Genomic DNA, 26473 nt, shown 5'->3' on the forward strand with positions numbered 1-26473 from the left:
AGTGCCAGCAGACTCAGGTTCAAGTCCCACCTACTTCAGAGATGCATCATAAAGCATTTTAATAGAGTGGTTTAAAAAAAAAATCAAATGTCCTTGACAATATCTGTGAGAGACACAAATTTTTTAAGGCAGAGTGTGACATCTAATCAAAATTATAATTGGGAAAATGCCACTAGACAAATTTCTATCTGCATCAAATTCAAAAGTTAGCCTGTGCCTCATTGCATTAAAGCCTCATCACATTTTGTGGAATAACAAATCTATTCACTTTTATAGCGGGCTAATGATATCCTTAAAATCTTGCATTATTTGTATGTTCATTTTCACAGGATGTAGGAGTCACTAGCAAGGCCAGTATTTGTGCCCTTCCCTAATTGGGCCTGAGAAGGTAAGCTGCCTTCTCAAAACAGTACACTGTTGGTACATCCATAGTGCTATCAGGGAGATAGTTCCGGGATTTTCACCCAGTGCTACATTCCAAAGTCAGAATGGTGTGTGGCTTGGAGGGGACCATGCAGGTAGTGTTGTGCTTGTACATCCATTGCCCTTGTCCTAGTAGGTGATATAAGTTGCATGTTTCAAAGCTGCTGATGAAGGAGTCTCAATAGGTTCTGGCAGTGCAACTAGTAGATAATACATAGCTCTGCCACTATGCATCAGTAGTGGAATAAATAAATGTTTAATATTCCAAGTCAGCATCTGATGACTAATCTTAATGATAGCTTCAGAAAAAAAGTACCAGAACCTGCACCAAATTCCCAGGTTGGCACTCATACATTGCAGCAGTACAGCCTCATCAACCTTTGCACTTCCACACGTGGCCATTGAAAAGCTGCAGTGGGATTTAATTTTCTATCTGCTCCAAAGTCAGTAAATCTGTCAGGAGCAGCACTACTAGTCAAAGGAAAAGCTGCTATGAAATGAGGTGACTCGGAAGAATTGTGAATAAATTAACTGCAAATTCACATTGCTCGTGGTATTATTGAACTACTATAACCAAGGACCGGGCAAAGAATTTAGCCCACTTTTTGTAACATTTTATTATTGATCATTTAGCAACAGCAATGCAGTGAAATGTCTAGAGTTGGGTAAAAAACATTTTTATTTGTTTTGCTAAGATCTACTAACTTTCGGTGGATTGTCCTCAAAATCAACATGTATTCCCCTCAAGAAACCTGAATGGTTGCCACCTGAATCTTCACTGCAAGAAAACAATCAGTAAGTAAACTTCAAATTCTCTGTGTGCTTGGCAGCAGAAACAATTGACTGAGTCATCTGAGAATTGTCATTCCCTGTTGGAATGCCATTCTGATTCTACTTGTTTATTGTATGATATTTCTGGTGGAACTTCTGAAGCCATTCAGAAGTGTGGAGTGGACTTTCATGAGAGTCATTCTTCCTAGAACAGGAGAATCAAGGATGGGGAAAGAGAAACCGTGAGCCCTAGTTGCTGCATTCCGGTAATTCTTCATTTAGTAACACATTGAAAGGTTTTGGGACATTTATAAAAAACGTTTTTCAGTTTGTTAGTGAATGAGTGTGAGTGAGGCAAGTGGATAAGTGGGCTAGAATGGCAGCGGGACCATATGGCAGTGTTGGTAGGATGGTAGGTTGGGAGGTGGATAGGATGGCAAGTGGTACTGTGAGCAAGCTGACAGGATGGTTAGATTGCCTGCCACGCAGGGTGATAAGTGGGTAGGGTGCAGGCTAGGTCAGGTTGCAGTGTGACAGAGGCATAATGCTAGGTTAGTGATGTCACATCACAGGAGGATGACCTGGGGGGACCAGGAGAGTCAAGGAGGAGTAGGAGGTTAGGGGTGGGGTCAGTTGTAAGGCCTCCCCAATAGTTCATAGTGACTCACTGAACAAAAACTAAAAGAACTGCAGATGTTGGAAATCAGTAGTGACTCCCCACTAGTGGTTGGGTTCCTTATTCTGTCCTAATAATGCAATACTCTTAAGAGCTGTAACAGTATTTGGACCTGGTTTATGCTTTTGTATTTTCTGTGGGTTGTCTCAGTCTGCATTCCAAACCAAACTGACATTTGTTGCAAGATTGTTCAGAGCTGCTGCAGCAGACAGTATTAGAGATGTAAACAGAGCTTTTAGTAATCGAAAAATAATTTATAGCCTGAAGGTTCCCATTCAGCCCTTATATGCACAGATATATACGTGGCAGGCAGTTGAGGTCAGGCCCATTTTTGTCAAAGGTGCTGTGAGTAATTGATGTGTCATCTGTGTTCCTTCATTTAAAGTTATCATTGGAAGTTGTATTTCATTGATTTGTACTCCAATTCCTAAATTCTAATAAGGAACAAACGGCCTATAGTTTTTGACTTTGCATATTAGGTTGTAGCTGCAAGGAGAAGGAATGGCAACTAGATATCTGACAAAATTGATTTTGTTAGTTTCCAGTAGCAAAGATAAACTTCAGGCAATTTTAATACCCTCTAGCTATTGGAAATAAGGGAGATTAAATTGGATGAGTGACTCACTGTCTGGTGTCTGACATAATCCCATTGTTTTCTGTTGAGAAACTCACCAGTGAAGATAAAAGCTGACAAATCCACAAAATAAGTGCCTTTTCCAACACCAATTCTAGGCCAGGACGATCAATTGACAAGAAATCTGACAGGATCCTGCTTCAAAAAAAAACAATACTGCAGACGCTGGAGATTTGCAATAAAAATAGAATTTGCTGGAGAAACTTAGCAAGTCTGACAACATCTGTGGAGAGAAACAGAGTTACCAATTCGAATCCAAAATTCCTCTTCGTTGGAACTCTTGTCCTGCTTTATGTGGACTAATGAGGGTCTGAGGACATTGTGACCCTCCTGCCACAATTTTAATTGGTTTCTGAATGGGAAAGCTGATGGTAAGAGGAATATGTTGAGGCTAATGAATGACAGGGAGTCATAACTGCACTCCTGTGTTCTAGATTCCCTGGTCAACATCCCTGATATTGTGTCATTGTTATCATAACTTCTTCTGCACCTACTACTAAGGAACCAGTGTTTACTTTACCTGCTATCTTTTGTAGATATTTCTTATAGCTTTTCACAATCTGCTTTTATATTCCTGACTAGTTTATCTTCATTCTAATGTTGTTCCATTTTATCATCTTTGTAGTTACTTTTTCCTGATTTCAAACACTGTCCCAGTAGTCTGTTTTTTGTGGTGGACAAATTTCTCCCTGCAGGAGATGATACGAATACAGCCTAAGAACTTTGGTGAGGGGTCAGATGAGATCAAGTTCTTCCATAAGTGTGACACATGAAGTTGTTCCTTGCCGATGGTGTGGGATGATCTTGTTTCCAAGAATGGCATCTACTTTGGAACTTCTGAAGCCACATGCCATTGTGGTGAACTCCTGACCACATCCTGTATTGTCATTTATATTGATTGTCGGTTAGAATTTCTCACTTGTCATGGTTGATGTGAAGGTGCTCATATAGATTTTAATGACATCCCTGAATCCGAGTTTTGGGCTTCTTGTGGTTTCTTGACACAAATCTCCCAATGTAGCATACCCTTGGGATATATGGACATCTTCAATTCTGTGCACATGCCCAAGCCAGCAAAACCTTCTTTGCCTAACTAGTGTTAGTATTCTTGGCATCTTTACTATTCATTTGTGATTTTGTCTTTCCATGTGATGCTCAGGATACATCTCAGGCACCATAGATGGAAATTATTTAGCCTTCTCAATAGGGATTTAAGTTACCATGCAGCAATTTGGCGAGGATGCAGGCCTTATAGATAAGTACCTTGTCCTGCCCATCAGCTTTTTGCTTCTCTGTGACCATTTTCTTAACCAGCTGAAGTTGGTCACTACCTTTGAAGCGCTTGTATTGATTTCTTTGTCAAGAGACAGGCTGTCTGTCACCATATAATAGTGGTAGCTGAGAATCATCAAGCTTGCTACTGCGTGTATTCATGTGGAATCCCAATTAACAATATGTCCTGCATGCAATTAATCACAGTGGATAGGCAATTAACAGCCAGCATGGTTTCAAATGTGCCCAGACCAATTAAACAATTCATTCTTTTCCTAATGCTAGTGTCAGTACCCTGTGGAACCAAATCACTTTTTCCTCACAATGCTCTTTGAGCCACACATTTAATTCTTTCCTCGTTGCTTGACCTGATATTATTTTGCACATGGTTCAGGTAATAATGTAGAAATTATCCTTGAGCTTTTATTTCTGAATTCCAAACAAAATTTCTCCAACGATGCCTGTTGACCTCATTCTATGTTGTTGATTTCAAACAAAGAACACCAGAACTGGATCCTCTATCTCTCAATCAAAGTTCTTCCCTCCCATTGAAGAAAGGGCCTGAACACATGCACCTGGCAGACAGGCAACCTTCAGAAGCCCTGGTCTTGGCTGCAGAGAATAGGACCTATTTCTGGGACTATTATGTCCCCAAACACCAGCACTTGCTTTATACTCCTCCCTCTTGAGCTTGGGCTTCTGCATAATAGCATTGTGGCCAGTTTACCCTTCCACACTGCAGTCCTTGTTCTCATCCATACAGGCAACAGACCACTTGTATCTATAAAGCATCAAGCACAGGGGTCCTTCATCACCACATCATTCATCCCATAATTGCCAAACCACTTGCTCAATTGATAATTTCATAAATTGGGTTATGTGGTTTACTAATTAAGTAATTAGTAAGTTTCAGGTTGACATACTTTAACATAGAACATCGAACAATACAGCGCAAAACGGGCCCTTCGGCCCTCGATGTTGTGCCGACCTGTGAACTAATCTAAGCCCATCCCCCTACACTGTCCCATCATCATCCATCTGCTTATCCAAGGACTGTTTAAATGCCCCTAATGTGGCTGAATTAACTACATTGACAGGCAGGGCGTTCCACGCCCTTAACACTCTGAGTGAAGAACCTGCCTCTGACATCTGTCTTAAATCTATCACCCCTCAATTTGTAGCTATGCCCCCTTGTACAAGCTGAAGTCACCATCCTCAGAAAAAGACTCTCACTGTCCACCCTATCTAATCCTCTGATCATCTTGTATGTCTCTATTAAATCCCCTCTTAGCCTTCTTCTCTCCAATGGAAACAGACAAATGTACTTTCATCATAAGGCCTTCGCTCCAGACCAGGCAACATTCTGGTGAATCTCCTCTGCACCTTTTCCAATGCTTCCACATCCTTCCTGTAATGGAGCGACCAGAACTGCACGCACTATTCCAAGTGAGGCCGCACTAGCATTTTGTACAGTTGCAGCATGACATCACTGCTCCGGAACTCAATCCCTCTACCAATAAAACCTAAATCACCGTAAGCCTTCTTAACAGCACTGTCAACCTGGGTGGCAACTTTCAGGGATCTATGTACATGGACACCAAGATCCCTCTGCACATCCACACTACTAAAAATCTTTCCATTGACCCAGTATTCTGCCTTCCTATTATTCCTCCCAAAGTGAATCACCTCACAAACCTGAAATGTTCACCAACAACTACCTACCTGCTGTCCTGTGACACATGATATCTGCTGCTATAAAAAGGCCACAGGCAGGTATTCAGAATGTTAGGAATACACTCTTCATGCATTAACTTGATCGTTGTTTGGGGTAAGGGTTGGTATTAAAATCATTTTCTCCACAATCTGGCATCCCTTAGAGTACTAGTTCAGCTTTAGGAAGGCCATATTATGTGAAACAAGACAGAAACTGCTGGAGAAACTCAGCAGATCAGGCAGAATCTGTGGAGAGAAAAAGCATTTTGAGTCTCGTGACCTTTGGGGAAAGGAAGAAAAAAATGGGTAAGTGGAGCTGAAGCCCATAGAGAGAAAAAGACAACATTAATCAGACAAAGGGATGGATGATAATAAGTCCGGGGAGAAGGAAAGCTGATAATGGGGAATATAAATAGGTAAAAATGGGTTCACTGTGCTGAAAGCAGCCAGTATGGTGATAGGGCCTTGTGTATGGGGGTGGTTAAAGGATATGGAATGAGGTATTCACGTTCTAAAGTTATTGAAGTCAGAATTGCGGCCTGAAGGTGCAGAAGACCACAATCTGAGGGTGAGAAATAAAAGGGAATGAACAGGCGTTCAGAAGCAGAGATTGAGAAACAGAGCGGCACAAACAGAGCAGGGTCACTAGTGAAAATTGAGATATGCTGTTCTTCCAGCTTTGCGCTGAGCCTCACTGCAGCAAACCTGAGACTGAAATATTAGCCATTATATGTAATTGGATTTGTGACCTTACTGTGTTAAATTGGTAAATAGAATCATGGGATGATTTCAAAACAGGAGGTCATTTGGTCTAAGAGACAGTAAGAACTGCTGAAACTGGAGTCAACGATAGCACTGTGTGGAGCTGGAGGAACACCACAGGCCAGGCAGCATCAGAGGAACAGGAAAGTTGATGTTTTGGGTCGGGACACTTCTTCAGAAGTCATTTGGCCTAACTTGTCTTTGCTGGTTTCATGAACAGAAATTCACTAGCATCTCACTTTCCCACCCATTTTCACATAGTCTTGCATCTCATTTCTCTTCAGGTACCTGTCCAATCCCATTTGAAAGCCTAAGTTTTATTTGTATTCACCCGCTGCCAGGCAGTGCATTCTAGATGTGAATCACTTGCTGTGGAAACAAAAAAGTTTCCCTCATGTCACCATTGTTTCTTTTGCCAATAATCTTAAATTTGTCATCACTGGCTCTTAACACTTCTGCCAATAGGAATAGTTTCTTTCCAGCTACTCTGTTCAGACCTGTCATAGTTCTGAATACATCTATCAAATCTCTTCTCACCTTTCTCTTTTCGTAGGAAAATAGTCCAACCTTTCCAATCTTTCTTTCTAAGAATTGTGCATCATACTAAAACATGTAAGTTTTTTTCTGCATCCTCTGTAAAGCTTTCCTGTCCTTCCTAAAGTGCAATGCCAGGATATGGACACAATAAGCCTGTTGAGGCCACACAAATGGTTTGAAAAGTTCATCAAAACTTCCTTTCTTTTGTATTCTATGCCTTGCATTTAACAGACAATAATATTGCTTAAGTATAAAGCCATAGAGATCTACAGCACAGAAAAAGGCGCTTCAGCCCATCAAGCCTGTGATAGTCAAAAACAGCCACCAAACTGTACTGATCCCATTTTCCAGTACTTGGCCCATAGGCTTGTCCTCCTTGGCATTGCAAGTTTTGTTTTAATTCATTCACAGGATATGGCTGTCTCTGACCAGGCAGCATTTATTGCCCATCCCTAATTGCTCAGAGGGCAGTTAAGAGTCGTCCACATTGCTTTGGGTCTGAAGTCATATGTAGGCCAGACCAGGTAAGGATGGCAGTTTGTTTCCCTCAAGGACATAAGTAAACCAGATGGGTTTTCAGAACAATCGGCAATGGATTCCTGGTAATTGCTAGACTCTTAATTCTAGATTTCTCTTTTTGAATTCAAATTCGTCCATCTGCCATGGCGAGAATCAAATCTGAGTCCCCAGAACATTACCTGGGTCTCTGGATTAACAGTCCAGTCCATTGGGCCATTGCCTCCTCTTCTTAAATGTTATGAGGATTTCGTAATAGTGTGGAGTCACATATAGGCCGGATCGGGTATGGATGACAGATTTTCTTCACTAAAGAAAATGAATGAACTCATCTTGGGCCCTTTTTAATGATAAGCCACTAGTTTCATGGCTAGCATTATGAAAATTGTATTTTTTAATCCCAGTGTTACTTCATTAACTAAATTAAAATTTCCAGCTACCATGATGAGATTCAACTTTAAGCTTCAGTATCATCAGTCCAGACTGCTGGATTGCTACTATAGTACTATGACTGCTATGCTATTGTGCTCAATCATAAAATAAATTGTCATTTCTCTTTGCTCATCCATGACATCAGCATATTTAAGTTATTTGTGAAAACACCCTGAAGAGTCAATTTCAAACAACATGATTTAATATTAGTAATCCCTACATTCTATTTCAGTTTATAGATTTGCATATTTTTAACATTCTTTTCATAAACTGCCTCTCGGCCCTTCTTTCATTGAACAGTCTATAATCTATTAAGGATCATCTTTAAGAATCACCTCTGGACTTTTTCTGAAGGTAATCTGTGAACATCATTTGATATTTTCGGCCATGTGACCTTTCACTAGTTAACATGTGGATGGGGATCACATTTTTACTTTCATCTCTTGTGCCATTCATTGTATTGACTGTTCCAGAAGATAGTCTCAATGTAATTGCTGATGTTGGGAGTAATGCACAATGGTAATTATCATGTTCTCTTTCTTACAGGACAGTGCAAATGAACCTTCCAGGTAACATGTCTAATGACATAACTCAAGACATGTCAGAGGGTGAGAAGTATAAACTCTCCCCCACTCCCATTGAAACAACCGATACACATTTATCGGAGAAGGAAAAAATTCATGGTGACTCAAGAAACTGTAAGGTAAAACCTCAAAGCTCAAAACCCAGATATTCATTACTCTGTTGAAAACCTGAGCCCCTACCTGGTGGATAGCTCTAGCAGATGATCTCAAATGTCAATTTTGGAATATATATTTATACAAATGCTTGTAGTTTCAGCTATTTAAATGTTAATTTTGATGAGCGACATTTTTATTACCTTGAAGTAACCAGACAATTTTTCATGTATGTGAAAATAATGAATGAATGACTTTATAAAGCCTTTTATTTTAGACATTCTAAATCCATTGCTTGTACATACTCTATAATGGGTGAATGAGCATGGAGGTGCTCTTGTCTAACATGGGGGTGTTATTCAACGGGAATTAGGGAGAAAATTCTTCTCCTTTAGGTCAAGAGAATTCTAATTTTACAGCAAGCAATACTCCCTTTTATGTTCAAAATCTACAAGGAAGCAACAGTACGGGGCAGTTCGCACTGCAGCGTCACAGTGCCAGGGACCCGGGTTTGATTCCAGCCTCAGGTGACTGCCTATGCGGAGTTTGCACATTCTCCCCATGTCTGCATGGGTTTCCTCTGTCTGCTGTGGTTTCCTCCCAGTGTCCAAAGATGTGCAGGCTAGGTGGATTAGCCATGCTAAATTGCTCATAGTGTTCAGGGGTGTGTGGATTATAGGGGGATGGGTCTGGGCGGGATGCTGCAAGGGGCGGTGTGGACTTGTTGGGCCGAAGTGGGCCTGTTCCCACACTGTAGGGAATCTAATCTAATTTTCTTGTATCTGTGTGGTTATGGGAAAAAAAACACACAGGCACTTATCTATTATTTGATCTGTAGAAACTGTTTAAAACACCTGTTCAAAAAGGCCGTGATATATGCTTATCTACATCATTTATGAGTTGTCCAAATAGGTAATCTTATTGAAACATACAAGGTTCTGACAGGACTTGGCGAGGTATTTGTTGGGAAGATATTGATACTACTGGGTAAATCTCGACTAGAGGACGTACTTACAGAATAAGGGGATGCTCATTTAAAGCTCATTTAAAGAAATTTCTTCTCTGAGAGGGTAATGAATATCTGGAATTCTGTACCTCAGAGAATTGTGGAAGGGTAGGTCAGTGAAAGTATTTGAAGAAGAGTTATATGGATTTCTGAAATATTAGGGAGTTGAGGGCTATGAGAGGGAAGTTGAGGCCTGGGGCACATCAACCATGATCTTGTTGAATGTCTGGGGTGGCTTAAGGGTTTGAGTGGCCTACTGCTGCATCTTAGAGTCAGAGAGTCATACAGCACAGAAGAAACCCTTTGGCCCATCAATTCTGTGCCAACCTATCCACACTAATCACACTTTCCAACACTTGGCCCATAAACCTTGAATATTATGACATTTCAAGTGCTCACCCACTATTTCTTATATTCTTATTACAATGTCCCATCCTGGGTATAATCTACACAGAGCCTTTTAATTAGTCTGCCTCAGCCCCTAACAACTACTTTGCGTGCTTCAAACCCTCCTATCTGGATTGTCTGGCTGATTGCAGCAGATACTCTCCCTCCCTCAATAATGATGCCATTTCTTTCTCCTGAAGCTGGCTGGCCATGCTGAGAAATTTCATAATTCTTGTTACCTGACTCAAGGATGAAAATCCAAGCTGAAAAACTCTAAAGAATAACTGTTGTAAGATATAGAATATTGCTAGCTAGAATAAAAGAAATATTGAAGGATGATTTTGATCCTATTTGTTCCCTGGAAGCAGGGTATTTACCCACTGGTATTCACCACTTTTTTCTCTTCTCCTGCTTTTCTGAGCAAACAGCAGGAACTCCAACCTAAACTCATCAGGGTTTTTCCTCAAAAGTACCGATCATACCCGGTCAGTCAGCAGGAATGGGATCTTGTACCAGAAAAAGCCATTATCAAGGCTTACGTGTTCCCTTTTATTGAGGGGCCAGGAGGAGCAGGAATGCTTCTTCAAGTTCCAGAAAAAAGGTTTAAGCTGCCCCTGGATCAAGCTTTCCTCCTGCAAATTGGTGGCTGACGATAACCTGTATCAGCCGAAATTCTGGTCCAGCCATCCGATGGCTGGTTTTATAAAATTCATGACTCATTAAAAACTACTGTATGTAGAAGGAGCGTAAATAATGTTTAGTTTCATGGATCCTCAGGGCCACACAAAGCATTTTATGGCCAATGAAATATTTTGAAGAATAATCAAATTGGTAAAGTAGAAAGCCACAACAATTTGCACAATTAGTTATGTTGATTGGGAGATGAATGGTGATCAGGAAATCAGGAGAAAGTCTTTCATGCTATTTTGAATTTTACCATGGATCTATAGATACTGACTCTACAAGATCACATTTTCAACACATGTGAAGCAGTAGCAGAGTAATACTGACGGTTTGAGGATAATATCACTGTGATGGAGCCTATAGTGGAGGCTAAGCAGTCCATTCTCATTCATTATAAAAGGGATCTGAGCGAGAAAACCCTGAATGGCAGAACTAGATATCACATCCAAAGGCTTAACTATTCTATTAACTTACCTGCCATGGGTAGGGCATCAATTTGTCTTCCTTCCTGGGTAACCATCTCACCATCAGATAATTTATTCCAGAGTCATAAATGTTATTGATTTAGAACAGTATTGAGGCAAAAAATAATTTACATTTTCATATCGTAGTCAGAGAACAAGAAGAATATTGTTCTCCATTAAGCCAATAGGGGTGCTCACTGTTTCATCATATGACTGATACTAATTGAATAAAATGATGACCTAATTTTTAACCCCTATAGAAAAGTGGACCTTGAATTTATTCTATTTCTCCAGCTCACTAGAAGTTTTACTGCTTTTCACTTGAGAGACCTGAAATAAGGGATTGATGCAGTCAGTGCCCTCCAGTAATGTTACTCAATAAAATGTGTGTTGATGTTTGCTCTGACTGAAACTTCCTGAAGGAGTTGATGAGCTTTCAGTCTCATGCAAGCAGTAAAATTACCCTAGGATGCTTCAAAGATTTTGATTATTTTAGCTGTGGGAGTCATGATATAGACCCCATCACAACAACAGCTCAAAAACTGCTTCCAACCGGATAACTTACTGTGGTATTATCTCTTAGAGCCAAAAAGTGCACTTTTCCATAACAATGGAAATTTAGATACTGCTCTTAAAAATACATTGTCAAAAGTAGCCCTGATTTTTTAGGGAGCATGCTTGTTGTGGATGGGTGAATACATGAGCAGTTTTCATATTCAGCTGTGCCATTAAAGAAGACAGAAAGCTTTATACTGGGACACACTGAAAATTATTTGAGACTCCGTGATTCATTTTGAGCTGTAATCTATCGAATAGCATCTTCAGGGGCTATGAAACAAGGTAAGCTGCCCATCCTTTCAATTAAAATCAATGTACCAAACAGGAAGATTAAGAACAGAGGAAGCGACTAAAATTAAAAGTTCGAGTTGAGATTCTCTTTATTTATTATAATCATCGTTCTTACTATTTTCAGAAAGAAGGTGTGTTTCTAGATTATTCACTTTTTACCCTGATATAATGTGTTCAGCCAGGGACTCCTGAAGTTGGTAATATGGGACAATTGGACAAGAATTTTCCACCTCATCCTCAGATGGAGGACATGACCTTAAATGCTGAACCAAAACAATGGACAATGCAGTCTGGCACTCCAACTAATACAATGAGGTAAATGCTACACATTATAACGGTGCTAAGGTATCAGTAAACAAATAAACATTTCCACAGTTATCAATTATTATCTTACTGAATATCATCGGACAGCAACATGGAACAGCTGGAATATTTAATTTAGTCTCAGCCTTCTTCTGGAACAGTAGCAATAAAAGGCAGAATTCAAATTAACTGTTGTATTCTAAACAGGAAAGATTGTAATGTTTAAACTAAGAGGTGTAAAATCTTGTAGCCATGATGTTCTGTGTCATGGGCCTGTTTCTGCCATGTTCTACTTTATGAAGAGCATGCAGCCATGCTACAGAGAGGCAATGGAAAATGCTGAAGAGAATAGACATGTCTGAAGGTGAGCTCCCATGAGTTCCTCAAATATATACTTCCTTGTTTGTCTGGAGCCTAGAAAATAAACCTTTCTCTTAGAAGTATAGAATCATCTAACTTTTTATGGTACAGAAGAGGCCATTGTATCCATGCCTGCTAATCCCACTCCCCTACGCTTTTTCCAAAGATCTACAAATCTTTTCTCTTCACATAATTAACCAACTCCTTTTTGAAAATCATGATTGAATCTGTCTCAGTCCCTTAGCCTGTGCATTCCAAATCCAGACCACTTGCTGTATGAAAACACTTTTCCACGTGTCACCTCTGGTGTTTTTACCATTTACTTTAATTTAGTGCCTTCCGGTATTCTAGACCATTCATCGATGTAGCATTTCCCCCTTTCAATCTGCTCAAACTCCATATAATTTTGAATACATCTATCAAACTGCTTTCAAATATCTCTTCCCTGAGGAGAACAATTCCTGCTGCTCAAGGCTATCAATTTAATTGAAGTCTCCCATCCCATGGAAACAATATTGCAGATCTTTTCTGCAGCCTTTCCAATACCTTCACATCATACCTAACATAATAACAAAATTGGACACATTACACCGACTGAACCCAACTTATTGCTTTATCAAGGTCTCTGTAACATCCTCACATTTTAAGTCTCTGCCTCTATGTACAAAATTCAGCATCCTGTTTGCTTTATTAATTTTTTTGTTCAGTCTTCAACAAGTTGTTCACTATTACCTCAAGGTCTTTCCATTCTGGCAACTGCTTTAAAATTGTATGCTTATTTTTATATTGTCCCTGCGCATTCTCCCCAATAAAATGTATTACTTCACTCTTTCTTGTGTTAAATTTCATCTGCCACATATTAAAAATTGCTAACAAACTTGTTAAGAAGAACTTTCTTGTTACATAGAATGGTGTCAGTACAGGCTTGTACTGACAGCAGGTGGACTGCAGTGGTTCAAGGAGGCAGCTCACTATCACCTTCTCAAGGGCAACTAGGAATGTGCAATAAATGCTAGCCAGCCAGAGATGCCAAGGTACCACAGATAAATAAAAAAAGGCCATTTAATCCATCATGTCTGTGCTGGTTTGCTGAAGGAGCAATTCACCAAATATCACTTCCTGCAGTTCAGGGCCTCTCGCCATAGACCTGCACATTCTTCCTTTTCAGATTATAATGCAATTCTACCTTGAATGCTTTATTTGAATGGGGGTCTATTTTTAATATCCTGATTAGAATAGTAGACAGAGAAATTCAGAAGTAAACATGTTTAATATTCATCACTGACATCACCAATAATAATTTCCACTCAACTGAGTCATTTGTAAAGATCATTTGAAGTACACTGGACTAAGGTATAAGGCACAAGTCATAGAATACTGAGATAACAAGGTGTAGAGTTGGATGAACACAGCAGGCCAAGCAGCATCAGAGGAGCAGGAAAGCTGATGTTTCTGGCCTAGACCCTTCTTCATAGAATATTGCCCACTAGCCTGGATGAGTGTAGCGTCAACAACCCTGAAGAAGCTCGACATAATCCAAGACAAATCAGCCCACTTGATTCGCCACCTTAAATTCACTCCCATCACCACCAGTGTAGAGTTGCTGCTGTGTGTGCCATTTACAAGATGCAGCGCTGCATGTCACCAAAATTCCTTTAACAGCACCTTCCACATCCACAGCCTGTACCACCTAGATGGGCAAGAGCAACGAGACTTGGGACCACCACCTCCTGCGAAGTTCCACCAAGTCACATGCCATGCTGGCTTGGAACTATGTTAGTTCCCCATCTCTGGTGCTGGGTGAAAGCCCTGGTCCATCTTAATTACAACACTATGGATGTACTTACACCATGTAACCAGCAATGGGTCAAGAAGGTCACCTTTTCAAGAGCAGTTAGGGACATAGATTAAATTTTGGTCATGCCAAGAATACTCCCATTTCAAGAATAAAACTTAATTAATTATCTCTGGGAATTTAAACTCTGAAATGTTCTTTTGCAGTTGTTCCCTGTAGAGGCCGGTCTATTGGCCAGCATATTTTCTGGCGCAAGGCACAGTCAGCTCTGGATGCAGACTGCATCACACATTCCTCCTAATTTTCAAAGCTACTACCACATAAAAAACTTAAACAGAAAGCCTGACCTATGTTACACATCACTAGGGCAAAATAATAACACCCACCAGCAGTGGTTCGTAAATGCTGTTGCCACCCTTTTAAAGGCAGTAGTGATTTTAAAGTAGATTTACAATGTTACTACAGCAGTAGCTGGGCAATGCTACCACTTTAGGTTTTAGTGGTTGGTGGATCTGTTGGGTTAAGTGCACCAAATGAAGGTGGCTCATTTTGAAATTGAAGACTGTTGTCCAGTAAAAGTATACAAGAAGGATACAAAGAGAAAGATGGGACAGTTCCTCAAACAACTGGCAGAGCAGCTTTTCCAGGCCCACACCTAACAGTTAGAACATAGAAACGTACAGCACAGTACAGGCCCTTCGGCCCATGATGTTGTGCCATGGAATAATCCTAATCCAAAAATAAAATAGCCTAACCTACATTCCCCTCCATTCACTGCTGTCCATGTGCATGTCCAGCAGTCGCTTAAATGTCACTAATGACTCTGTTTCCACGACTGACGATGCATTGATAGTGGCTCAGTCATTGGGCATTTTGATGAAGTAAAGAATAGAAGTCACAACAGAGCACTCCTAAGCACTCATGATGGGTGCATGGCCCTCTGGACATTCAGGGCATTTATTTTTAAGTGCAATTGGCTTATTTCTCAGTAAAGTAGATGGTGTAACATAACTATTTTTCCCTGTTGATTGCATAACCATGTTTATTTGTACTAATAGTTCATGGCCTAGCAGGGAATCTTTTTAGCAGAACAGTGTATTCGTGAAAGATGCTGAACAAATGTTTTTGAGGAAAAGTCAACTGTAATTTTTGACACGTGTCAGTGTTTATCAACTTTCTTATTGCAGGCTGCGTGTTAATACACTCTTCACCCATATTACTGTTAGCTGAATGTACTGCTGCGTGACCAGAAAATCGGAATGTATATGAGTGTTTAGATGGAAAATTCTGTCTTGATAAGTTTGGACCTACTGATCTTTTATCGTCCCAAAAGATCAAAATTTATTTCTTAATATATTTTTACTGTAAATATGGAAATATAAAAATGTAAATATGGAAATATAAGAAAGAGATAACACAGTGTGAAGCTGGATGAACACAGCAGGCCAAAAGCATCTGACTAGCAAGAAAGCTTGGCATTTAGGGTCAAGACCCTTCTTCAGAAATAGGGGATGGGAAGGGGATTCTGAAATAAATAAGGAGAGAGGTGGATGCTGACAGAAGATGGATATAGGAGAGGGTTAGGATGAGAGGAGACAGTCAGGTCAAAGAGGCGGGGTTAGAGCCAGTAAAGTTGAGTGTAGGTGGGGAGTTAGGGAGGGGACAGGTCGATCCAGTGATGATGCAAAGATCAAGGAAGCGGGATGAGGTAAGTGGGTAGGAGATGGGGGTGGGGCTTGAGGTGGGAGGAATGGTTAGGGAGGCAGGGACTAGCTGGCTGGTTTTGGGATGTGGGAGATTTTGAAGCTTGTGAAGTCCACACTGATACCCTTGGGCTGCAGTGTTCCCAAGCGAAATATGAGATACTGTTCCTGCATCTTTCAGGTGGCGTCATCGTGGCAATGCAGGAGGCCCAGGATAGACATGTCATCCGAGGAGTGGTTGGGGAGGAGTTGAAATGGTTTGAGACTGGGAGGTGTAGTTGTTTGTTGCGAACAGAGCATAGGTGTCCCGCAAAGCTGTCCCCAAGCCTCTGCTAGGTTTCCCCGATGTAGTAGAGGCCACAACGGGAACAGCGGATACAGTATATCACATTAGCAGATTGTCAGGTGAACATCTGTTTGATGTGGAAAGTCTTCTTAGGGCCTGGGATGGGGATGAGGAGGGAGGTATAGGGGCAGGTGTAGCACTTCCTGCAGTTGCAGGGAAAAGTGCCAGGGTTGGTGGGGCTGGAGGGGAATGTGGAGCGGACAAGGGAGTCACGGAGAGAGTGGTCCCTCCGGAAAGCAGATAAGGGTAGGGAGGGAAACTGTCTTTGGTGGTGGAGTCAGATTGCAGATGGCGGAAACGTCTGAGGATAATGCGTTAGATTTGGAGGTTGGGGGGCTGGTACGTGAGGATGAGCGTGATACTATTTTGGTTATTATTGCAGATAGGTGGTGTGAGGGATGAGTTGTGGGAGACATGATCGAGGGCATTTTCGATCACTGTGGAGGGGAAATTGTGGCTCTTGAAAAAAGAGGACATCTGGGATGTTCAGGAGTGGAATGCCTCATCTCGGGTGCAGATGTGGCGGCGGTGAAGGAATTGGGAATAGGGGATGATGTTTTTACAGGAAGGTGGGTGAGAGGAGGAATATTCTAGGTAGTTTTGGAAGTCGGTAGGCTTAAAATGGATATCGGTTTCCAGGTGGATGCCAGAGATGGAGACAGAGAGATCCAGGATGGAGAGAGAGGTGTCAGAGATGGTCCAGGTGAACTTAAGGTTGGGGTGAAAGGTGTTAGTGAAGTGGATGAACTGTTCGAGCTCCTCGTGGGAACACGAGGCAGCACCGAAACAGTCATCAATGTAACGGAGGAAGAGGTGAGGGATAGGGCCAGTGTAGGTACGGAAGAGGAATTGTTCCACGTACCCTACAAAGAGGGAGGCATCGCTTGGGCCCATGCGGGTACCCACGGCCTCCCCCTTTGTCTGTAGGAAGTGGGAGGAATTAAAGCAGAAGTTGTTGGGGGTGAGGACGAGTTCGGCTAGGCCGATGAGGGTGTTGGTGGAGGGGGACTGGTTGGACCTGTGGGACAGGAAGAAGCTGAGGGCCTTTAGGCTATCTGCATGTAGAATGCAGGTGTATAGGGACTGGACGTCCATAGTAAAAATGAGGTGTTGGGGACTGGGGAATTGGAAGTTCTGGAGGAGGTGGAGAGTATGGGTGGTGTCACGGATGTAGTTAGGGAGGTCCTGGGCCAAGGGGGAGAAAACAGAGTCCAGATAGGTGGAGGTAAGTTCGGTGGGGCAGGAGCAGGTGGAGACAATGGGTCGACCAGGGCAGACCAGGGAAGGAGATAGAAGTGGGAAGTGCCAGGTTGGGGAACGATGAAGCTAGAGCCTGTGGGTGGGAGGTCACCTGAGGTGATGAGGTTATGGATGGTTTGGGAGAGGATGGTTTGGTCGTCAGGGATGAGGTCATGATCAAGGGGGTGATAGGAGAATCTGAGATAACGAGGTGTAGAGGTCTAGGCCCAAAATGTCAGCTTTTCTGCTCCTAAGTTACTGCTTGGCCTGCTGTGTTCATCCAGCTCTACACCTTGTTATCTTGGATTCTCCAGCATCTGCAGTTCCTATTATCTCTAGAAAAATTACTAATTGGGCCAGAAGTCAGAGGGAAGCCAATGGATTGTTGTGAGTGTGAGCCTCTTCCAATAGCATAGTCTAATCAGCTGGTCCACTGTGATTATGAACAGTTGTTCACAGAAAAAAAAGATTAAATATTAGTAATCCAATTTTAATATGATGTGGAGGTGCTGGTGTTGGACTGGGGTGGACAAAGTCAGAAATCGCATGACACCATTTATAGTCCAACAGGTTTATTTGAATTCACAAGCTTTCAAAGTGTTGCCCCTTCACCTGATGAAAGAGCAACACTCTGAAAGCTTGTGTTTTCACATTAACCTGTTGGACTATAACCTGGTGTCATGTGATTTCTGACTTTTAACAAACCTATGATGCTGTTAAATCTTTAATCTGTTAGAAGGTTTTAATTATGCATATATGTAAATCCCCAAATTCCTTTCAAGTCGCAATCCTGAGAGAACCAAAGGTTTCATCAGTGTAAAGAAGAGTTGACATTTTAGGTCAGACAAGGCAATGTTAGGCGTGAGGCTTTGTTTAAAATCTTTTTTAGTTTGGATTCAGAATGGTTTTATTTCTAAAGTAGGTATTTATAAAACACCACATTGACTGTCTATAAATTGTGTGCTTTTTGAACAAAATAAAATGCATCTGCAAATACAAATTCACCCCATAGATTCGTGTGTGTGGGTGGGTGTGTGTGTGTGAGAGAGAAAGAGGATTTTGAGAGAGAGAGTGTGTATGTGATGGTGGGAGAGAGAGCAAGGGGTGTGTGAGGTGGGGGAGAGTGTGTGTGTGTGTGTGTGTGTAAAACATTGCATGTGTGCCAATAAGGACCAATGTCCAGTTTCCAGAATTAGTTGCTTTCAAAACAATTTCTGTTTTCACCTAATCCCCAATAAATATGCAAAATAATTACTCATGGCAGATTGATGAATTTCACTTGCATCCAGCAAGGCATTAAGTAACAGTATGATTGAATTCTCTTGTGATACTGTTGAATAGATTGAAATAGCTATTGTTTTGTTACATGATTATTTAGAAACACTACCAAAATTTTCTCTGAAACATGTATAAATTAGTCTCACATGATCTCCAGTTTATAACATATCTCATAGTTAAATATTTTATATTGTAATTATTTGTAATTAATATTTGATTTTACTAAGTTACAGATTTTCCCGGAAAAAGGAACCACCAGTTAGCATGCAAAAGTTGCTAAGTTTTGGTTATGCTGATGATTGGTTTTCAGAACGTGAGGATGTGAAGAAGAACAAAGAACAAAATATGGGTAATGTATTATAGTTCACCACTCCCAGAGAACTACAAGTCTCTGACAGGTCATATCTTGAAAAATGAGGCACTTTATGATGTATATGCAACATTCATTACAATGTAATTTTTTTTCAGGTACCAGAAGAAAATGAATTTACCAGCCACTTTTATATTATGTGTTCAGTGGGAAGATTCAGGGAGTTGCGACAGTGTTGGTTTTGACTGAAAATAAGGATTCTACTACATATATAATTAAACTTTTCTGGCAACTTTGTGGCGTAGACATTTTGATGTTGTATTTGGAAAGTCTTTAGGCAATAAGGCAAATAATACAAAGTTTGCACCCCACAGTGCTCCTGTGCCATTTGTATTGCCTGTAATATTAAGCAAAGTTGGCTGAGGCCAGGGGAATGGTGACATGAAAAAACAGGGATAATATTGTAGGTCTTCACACCAAATTGGCCTTCCTTTAGATCTTGAGTGAGAAATTGTCTTCTGTTCCAAATGTTTCCAAGATTGCAAGGGTCTACCCCACACTGTAGAAACAACTAGAGTGAAAGTTACTGCATATGCTGTATTTTCACCCCCAATACAAAACCTGAGCTCCAAAACACTTCCAGTGAAAAACAAGAGGAGCAACCTTACAGCCTACAATTGAAGCAAAATACTGCAGATGCTGGAAATTTGTAATTAAAATAGAAAGTGTTGGATAAAACTCAGCAGGCCTGGCAGCAGCTGTGAAGAACATTTCATTAACATTTCAATTCTAACATGATACTTCATTAGAACACTAATAGCCAATCTCTTGGATACAATCACCAGAACAACAAATCAAGAATCCAGTTAAGAACATATCTGCCCTTATCTCTGGACAGAGAAATTCAATTGCCTCATTTTGCTTCACATTACACAAATAATTTGGGCACATTTCTGGGACAGTGAAAGGAAACGTCATTAAATTTTTATTTGCATCATTTATTTGTATCATACAGAAATATAGCCTCAAGATTCTTAGGAGGAAGGGTAACATTTATAATAACTTTCAGAATATCATAGGGTGCTGGAAAAATATAAAAACTAATATATACTTCTCAATTTCAGATGTTGGAACATTTATAAAAGTGTAATTTTTCACAAAGTTTGCACTTCTTAAGATACCCAATATCACTGATAAATATATTTGACAATTTCCCGATTGACAGAATAGCAGGTGTAAGGCCTATAAGAGCAGGAAATGCAGTGTGTAAGTTGATTGGACTATGTCGGGGTTAAAATTTTGACTTCCTGATGGTGGGTTGAATTGCAGAGATTAAGTGGTGCGTTGCAACTCATTTTGCATGTCATGAATAATCACTACCATAATCCCTTTGATAAATTTTGTCATACCTATAAGATGAAGTCTTATCCCCTAAACATGGCATGCACTACATGACTTTGTATCTTTGTATGTAAGCTCAACTCTTATTCTTGCTGAACTGTGCTGAAGAGGAGAGGGGTGCAGAAGAATGGCAGCTTATAAGGAGGCTTAAGACTGGCATGGGTGAGTCAGTGATGAGGGGAGAATAAAGTGGAGTTGGGGTCAAAAAAAAGGGAAAGAAGGATTCAAGAGACAATAAAGGATGGGGCCAATGGCATGGACAAATGGAAGAGTGAAGGGCCTGGGTGTCCTTGGTGTGCTGGTGCAAACAATTAGTCAAGGTAAGAAAATGGAGCCAATTTCCAATCCTCTGTTAGGAACAGCACTTAATGGTTCTTGCAGGGTATTCAGCAATCAGTTGACTCAAGTAGAACAACACTTCCTCAGGCAGTCATTCCAAAGTTTGCTCTTGTCTCCTGCTGTTTCATATTTTGATAATAATCAAGATTGTAAAATCTTTGGCTATAACATGTAATTAACAAACTCCACTTAAAATATCATCTAGCTTCTCTCACAATGATCATCCATCCAGCATAGAACAAACTGCACTAGCACCATGCCAAAATCCATCATTCTGAAGTCAAAAAAGGAATAATTGAAAAGCCTACTATTTAGTTCCTCTTCATTTTGGGTCAGAAACAGACATCTTGCCCGATTTAAGGCCAGTGTTTTCTTCAAATAAATTTGAAAGGATTAAAACATGAGCACTGTTTGCTGCATTCATTTTAGTGGATATTGAATGTAAAATGCATTGAATGTTTGATTAATTAAACATGTTCTTTCTAATCTCAGAATCTGATTTCTTTAGAAGAGCATTCAGTTGCCGAGAAAACTGAAGTTTTGCCTGAGGAGAATCAGTCCACGTACAGAGGAAAGAGGATGACTGGCATCAGAGGAAATGAAAAGAATAAAGTTACTGGAGAAAATGATTCATTCTTCAAAATCTTTGGCGAACACAGGCAAGATATATATTCATAACTGCACAAACTTTGAGTAATAAGAAGTTATTTCTCTTCCTGTAATCTTTCCAAGATAGTCAGACTTTGGTGTCTGAAAAAAAACTTTCACCTTTTAGTTTCTGTATGCCTTCACAGAATGCACCACCCATCTGGATACCTAACCATGTCCAGTGGTCTTGATGAGTATGGCAGGTTACTTTTGACTTACTGTGCCGGGATTCGCTAACTGATGCTTAACTCAATGGACTTGATTAAGGACTACACCCCTAAGTATTCGATACATGGCTGTCTGTTTGCTGCACATGCAGTGTGTTTGCCAGATATACCGTTGGAACATGGTACAGATGTGAAGTTGAGGTAGTACATTGCAATATCGCAAGGTGTGCCCCTCCTACACCGAGGACTGCTCAGCAGCAAGGCATGTTAACTAGTTGCGTAACTTCATTCTTGGCAAGGCAAGGCAGGGACGCTGTGAGCAAACGAGTAGGCACGTAGTCAACAAGCACTAACACAGCATCTGAGCATCCCTGAGCTGCAGCCTGGTGCAGTCTGAGAGCTGACCAACATGCAACTTTAAAATGTGCACAGCAGATTTTCACTACACCTCGGACATAACGCAGCCTTTTGGATTTCTGCTCCATATTTAAACATATTTAAACTGAATTTATATTTCTTCCGTTTAATTATCTTTTATGTAAATTCAATAATTGAAATTCAAACTGTAACTCAATCACATGAAAATTTATTAGGCAACATCAAATGATGAAACACAAACCAAAGGTAAATCTATGAAACAGTACTGATTATTGAGTACATGACCCCTTTTTAAAATTGTTCAAGTGATATGAGCATTACTGGCAATTTGTTGCCCATTCTGAACTGCAGTTGAGAAACAAAGGAAATTGGTGTAGGAGTAGGCTAATCAGCCACTCGAGGCTGCTGTGCCATTCATTATGATCATGGATGATCATACAATAGCCTGTTCCTACTTTTCTCCTGTACCATTTGATCCCTTTAACCCCGAAATGCTATATCCTACTCCTCCTTGAAATTATAAAATGTTTTGGTCTTGACTACTTTCAATGGTAGTAAATTTGACAAGCTCACCACTCTCTGGATGAAAAACATCTCCTTATCTCAATCCTAAATGGTTTACCTGAAAAGTTGTGGTGATACACCTTCCTAAAACACCACATCCAGATGATGTGAGCCTACCCTCCGTTGTGGTCAAGAGGATTTTGACCAGTGAATGTGAAGATTTGGTGCTATTGTGGATTGAAGAGAATGTGCAGGTGTTCCGGTGCAGCTGCTGCCTTTGTCCATCAAGGTCCTCTAATGTATGTAACTCAACGATATTGTAGTAACATAGGAACACAGGACCGGGGAGCAGGAATGGGTTATTTGGTCCTTCAAGCTTGTTTCATCATTAAATATGATCATGGCTGTAGTGGTTGTGGTCTCATCTCCACATACTTCGCTACGATGCACAACTCTTGGCTCTCTTGTCTATGTCAGCCTTAAATAAATTTAAAGACCTAGCCTTCACTACTTCCTGGGGAAGACAATTCCACAATCTAACCACCTTTGAGAAAAAAAATCATCTCTGGAATAAAGGGGCGACCTTTTATTCACAAACAATGTTCCATAATTTTAGTCTCCCTCCATAAAGGGAACAACCGCAGGTACCCGCTCTCTCCGATTCTCTCAAGATCTTGTATGTTTCAAGAAGATCAGCTAATATCCTTCTAAACTCCAATGGGGATAGACACAACCTCATCCTGTTCTTCATAAAATAAGCCCTTCATTCCAGGAATGAGTCACAGTGAACCATCTTTAAACTGCTTATGAAGCAATGATTTCTTTTTTCAAATAGAGACCAATACTGTGCACAATACGCAAAGTGTAGTCTCACCAATGCCCTAAAAAACCGCAGTAAAACTTCCTCAGTTTTAGCTTCCATTCCACCTGCAATAACAGCAACATTCAATTTGCTTTCCTAACCACTTTATGTGATTTATGCACCAGCATGCCCAGATCCATCTATAATACCGAATTCTGCAATCTCTGTCCACTTAAGCAGAATGTTGCATTTGTATGCTTTCTGCCAAAGTGAACAACTTCACCTTTAACCATGTTCTTTGGCATGAGCTAAATTTGTACCATTCACTAACTTAACCTAGTTATAAAGTAATTGCAGGAAAATTCCCTTGGAAAAGGTTGCGTAACTTCCCCTTTGTGCTGAGCAAGCACCCTGAAAATGTCCAATAAATTCTGAACATTCATGAAATTCCAGCTGAGGTCAAGGTAGAATCCCAATAAATCACTGGCAGGAAGCTGGAAATTGTGACGGAGTTCAGTACCTCTCAAATACAGGCAGTATTCTTTTCTCTGGTTTGGTATTTTTGAATGGGGGTAATTAACTTTTACTGCTATCACATATCAATGGGTCAGTCAGAGAGTTCCTGGGGTATTCGGAAATTCTGGGCAGTAGGCAGAAATATCTGCACAGAAGCCAGTATCCCATCACCAAGTAACCCTTTATTTACTTGTGCGCAGTACACTGGCTGTGGCCAGCCAGCTCAGAGTCAGTCCCCTGAACTGAGGAGATTCTAAATCCCCATTTATATATTCTTTCAAAATAAAATGCCTGTTTCCCCATTTCTACTTTGATATATCTCTTCAGTTTTATTGTTGTTAGAAACAAGACCTTTGCCTTGAGGTTAATTAGCATTTATCTTTGCTATCAAGTAAGCATGAAGGAAACTAATTATTTGGCTCCAAATTGGTAGGTCCAATTGGTATATAAAGATGAGGCTAATGCCCAATTTTAGGCCCTTTAGAATGACTTTTTTTTTTACTTAACCTAGTCTTCTAATCAACACATTTGGAGATGTTGTCATACATCTCTAGAGCAGGTGGGACTTGAATCCAGGTCTCTCAGTCCAAGGGTAAGAATGCTACCACTGCCCCACAAGAGAGCCCTAGCCACTGTTTATATTGGTCAGCCAAGGCTTCCTGATTGACCCAGGTTAACAACCCCGATCAAGGATCTTGTGGTCAATCTAATTCCTATTCTTGCTTCTGACCTTATTCAAATGTTTGCCCCTGCAATTCAGTTAGCTGCAGCAGGGTGCCCAAGAAATAATGCTTCAGTGGCTCTGAGATACCAAACTGCGGGGTTTTACTGGAAGCTCCAGCACCAGGATTATACATGTTTTAGTTAAAATGGTTGAGGTGGGGTGACATTAATTGTGTCATGTGATTCCAATTTAAATGTGTTCATGACTTACTTTGGCTACCCCTGGAAGGTACAAATTTGGAAGCTTATTGAGAACACAGTTATAAGTGGGAAGCTACTATTTTAGCTGCCCATCCACCGTGATCTCTTTACTCATGTAAAGTTAAACTTAGGTCCAGTGATTGCATACAAACTACATGTGAAATTAGATTTCCAAAGTTGTTGATTGCTGTTAAACTACTATTTGCTGATGTCCAGTTGGATAAAATACTGTTCCTTCACACTAGGCCAAAAGAGATTCGTCGAAGTGTGGAGAACCGTCTGCAGTCTGAGATTGCTCTTGCCTGAATTTCTTGCCGACTATGGAGGACGATAATAAATAGTTTAATATAAAAATTCTGATTGATTTTGTAGTACTGAAATTTTTATGCTTCTCATCAAATTGATATTTGAGAAAATGTGTAATACATTGACAGAAACAAATAAAATGCTATTCTTTCATGCAAAATTACTCCTGTAGTTTAAATCGCGTGCAATTTTTCAAACTGAACTGGCATTAACCCATATAAATATAATTTTAAAGTTTAATTTTTTAAAAAATGAAGACTTTTTGAGGTTTACACTTTTCAAATTGTTTAATGATGGCTTTCATTCCAATGCTGGAGGTAAAATAAACACTCTATTAAGATTTAAATGAACTAATTTTGAGTTTGATTGACTTTAAAGGGTGAACAAACATTTTTTTTGCTTGTATATGGGGCCTGAGCATCACTGTTACTAGCAGCATTTGTTGCCCATCCATAACTGACACCCAAGAGGGTGGTGGCAAACTGCTTCTTGAACCAATCCATTTCATGTGTTGTATGTGCACCTGCAGCAAGTACCGCTAGGGAAAGAAATTCCAAGTTTTTGGCTGAACATCTATGAACTAATGTTGAAACTAATATTGAACAAACATTGTAACTGGAGTGGGAGTGTTCATCAGCTCCTCCTGCCCGTCAAGATGGTTTTTGGAAGGTGTTATCAAAGAAGGCGTGGTGAGTTACTACTTTGCAATTAGTGGATGGTATATGCTGCTATCACCATGCATCAAAACTGGATGTGGTGCCAGTTCATCAGACTTCGTTGTCTTGTATTCTATAATTTTTCACAGGTCATCACAACCTTTTCTGAAAAGAACACATATCAGTATGTCATTTAACACATAGAACAGCTAGTGTTTAAAGCGTTGCTATAACTAGCCAAAACAGTAAGGTGATGGTATATGAAATAGCTCCACAGGGGCTGGTATCCCATCAACAAGTCACCCTTTATTTACATGTGGAGGATCCTTGACACTGATCCAGATCCCTCAGAGCCAGTTCTCAGAGTGAGCAGGATGTTTAACATGCTTGTTCTTATCTGTCAGCCAGGGCTCACTGATTGGACCAGATTAACAGTCCCAATCAGGGAACTCATATTCTGTGATGACCATCTGGCTGATCTTGTTACAGTCACTACAGTATTATTGCTAGACTATTAATCCAGATATTCAGGTAATGCTCTGGGGACCTGTGTCTGAATCCTGCCATGACAAAATCCATTATAATCTGGAAATAAGAGTCTAATGATGACCATGAAGCTATCATCAATTGTCAGGAAAAGCTTAATGTCCTTTAGGGACATCCTTACCTGGTCTGGCCTACATGTGACTCCAGAC

General features: G+C 40.5%; 1 protein-coding gene across 5 annotated transcripts in view; it reads left to right on the plus strand.

Annotated features, from left to right (window-relative positions):
* Positions 1-25282, plus strand: part of c7h7orf57 (chromosome 7 C7orf57 homolog) — a 57151-nt gene extending 31869 nt beyond the window's left edge. For 4 of the 5 annotated variants that reach the window (XM_048533722.2, XM_048533718.2, XM_048533721.2 and 1 more), the window contains 6 exons: positions 1119-1218; positions 8283-8439; positions 11982-12118; positions 19055-19176; positions 21386-21536; positions 25062-25282. In XM_048533722.2, the coding sequence (XP_048389679.1) occupies positions 1119-1218; positions 8283-8439; positions 11982-12118; positions 19055-19176; positions 21386-21536; positions 25062-25122 (728 nt within the window). In that variant the 3' untranslated portion in view covers positions 25123-25282. The remainder of the gene's footprint in view (positions 1-1118; positions 1219-8282; positions 8440-11981; positions 12119-19054; positions 19177-21385; positions 21537-25061) is intronic. The other variant, XM_048533720.2, reaches the window with a different exon arrangement.
* The last annotated feature ends 1191 nt before the right edge of the window (positions 25283-26473 follow it).

The sequence above is a fragment of the Stegostoma tigrinum genome, chromosome 7, assembly GCF_030684315.1.
Source record: "Stegostoma tigrinum isolate sSteTig4 chromosome 7, sSteTig4.hap1, whole genome shotgun sequence".
NCBI lineage: Eukaryota > Metazoa > Chordata > Chondrichthyes > Orectolobiformes > Stegostomatidae > Stegostoma > Stegostoma tigrinum.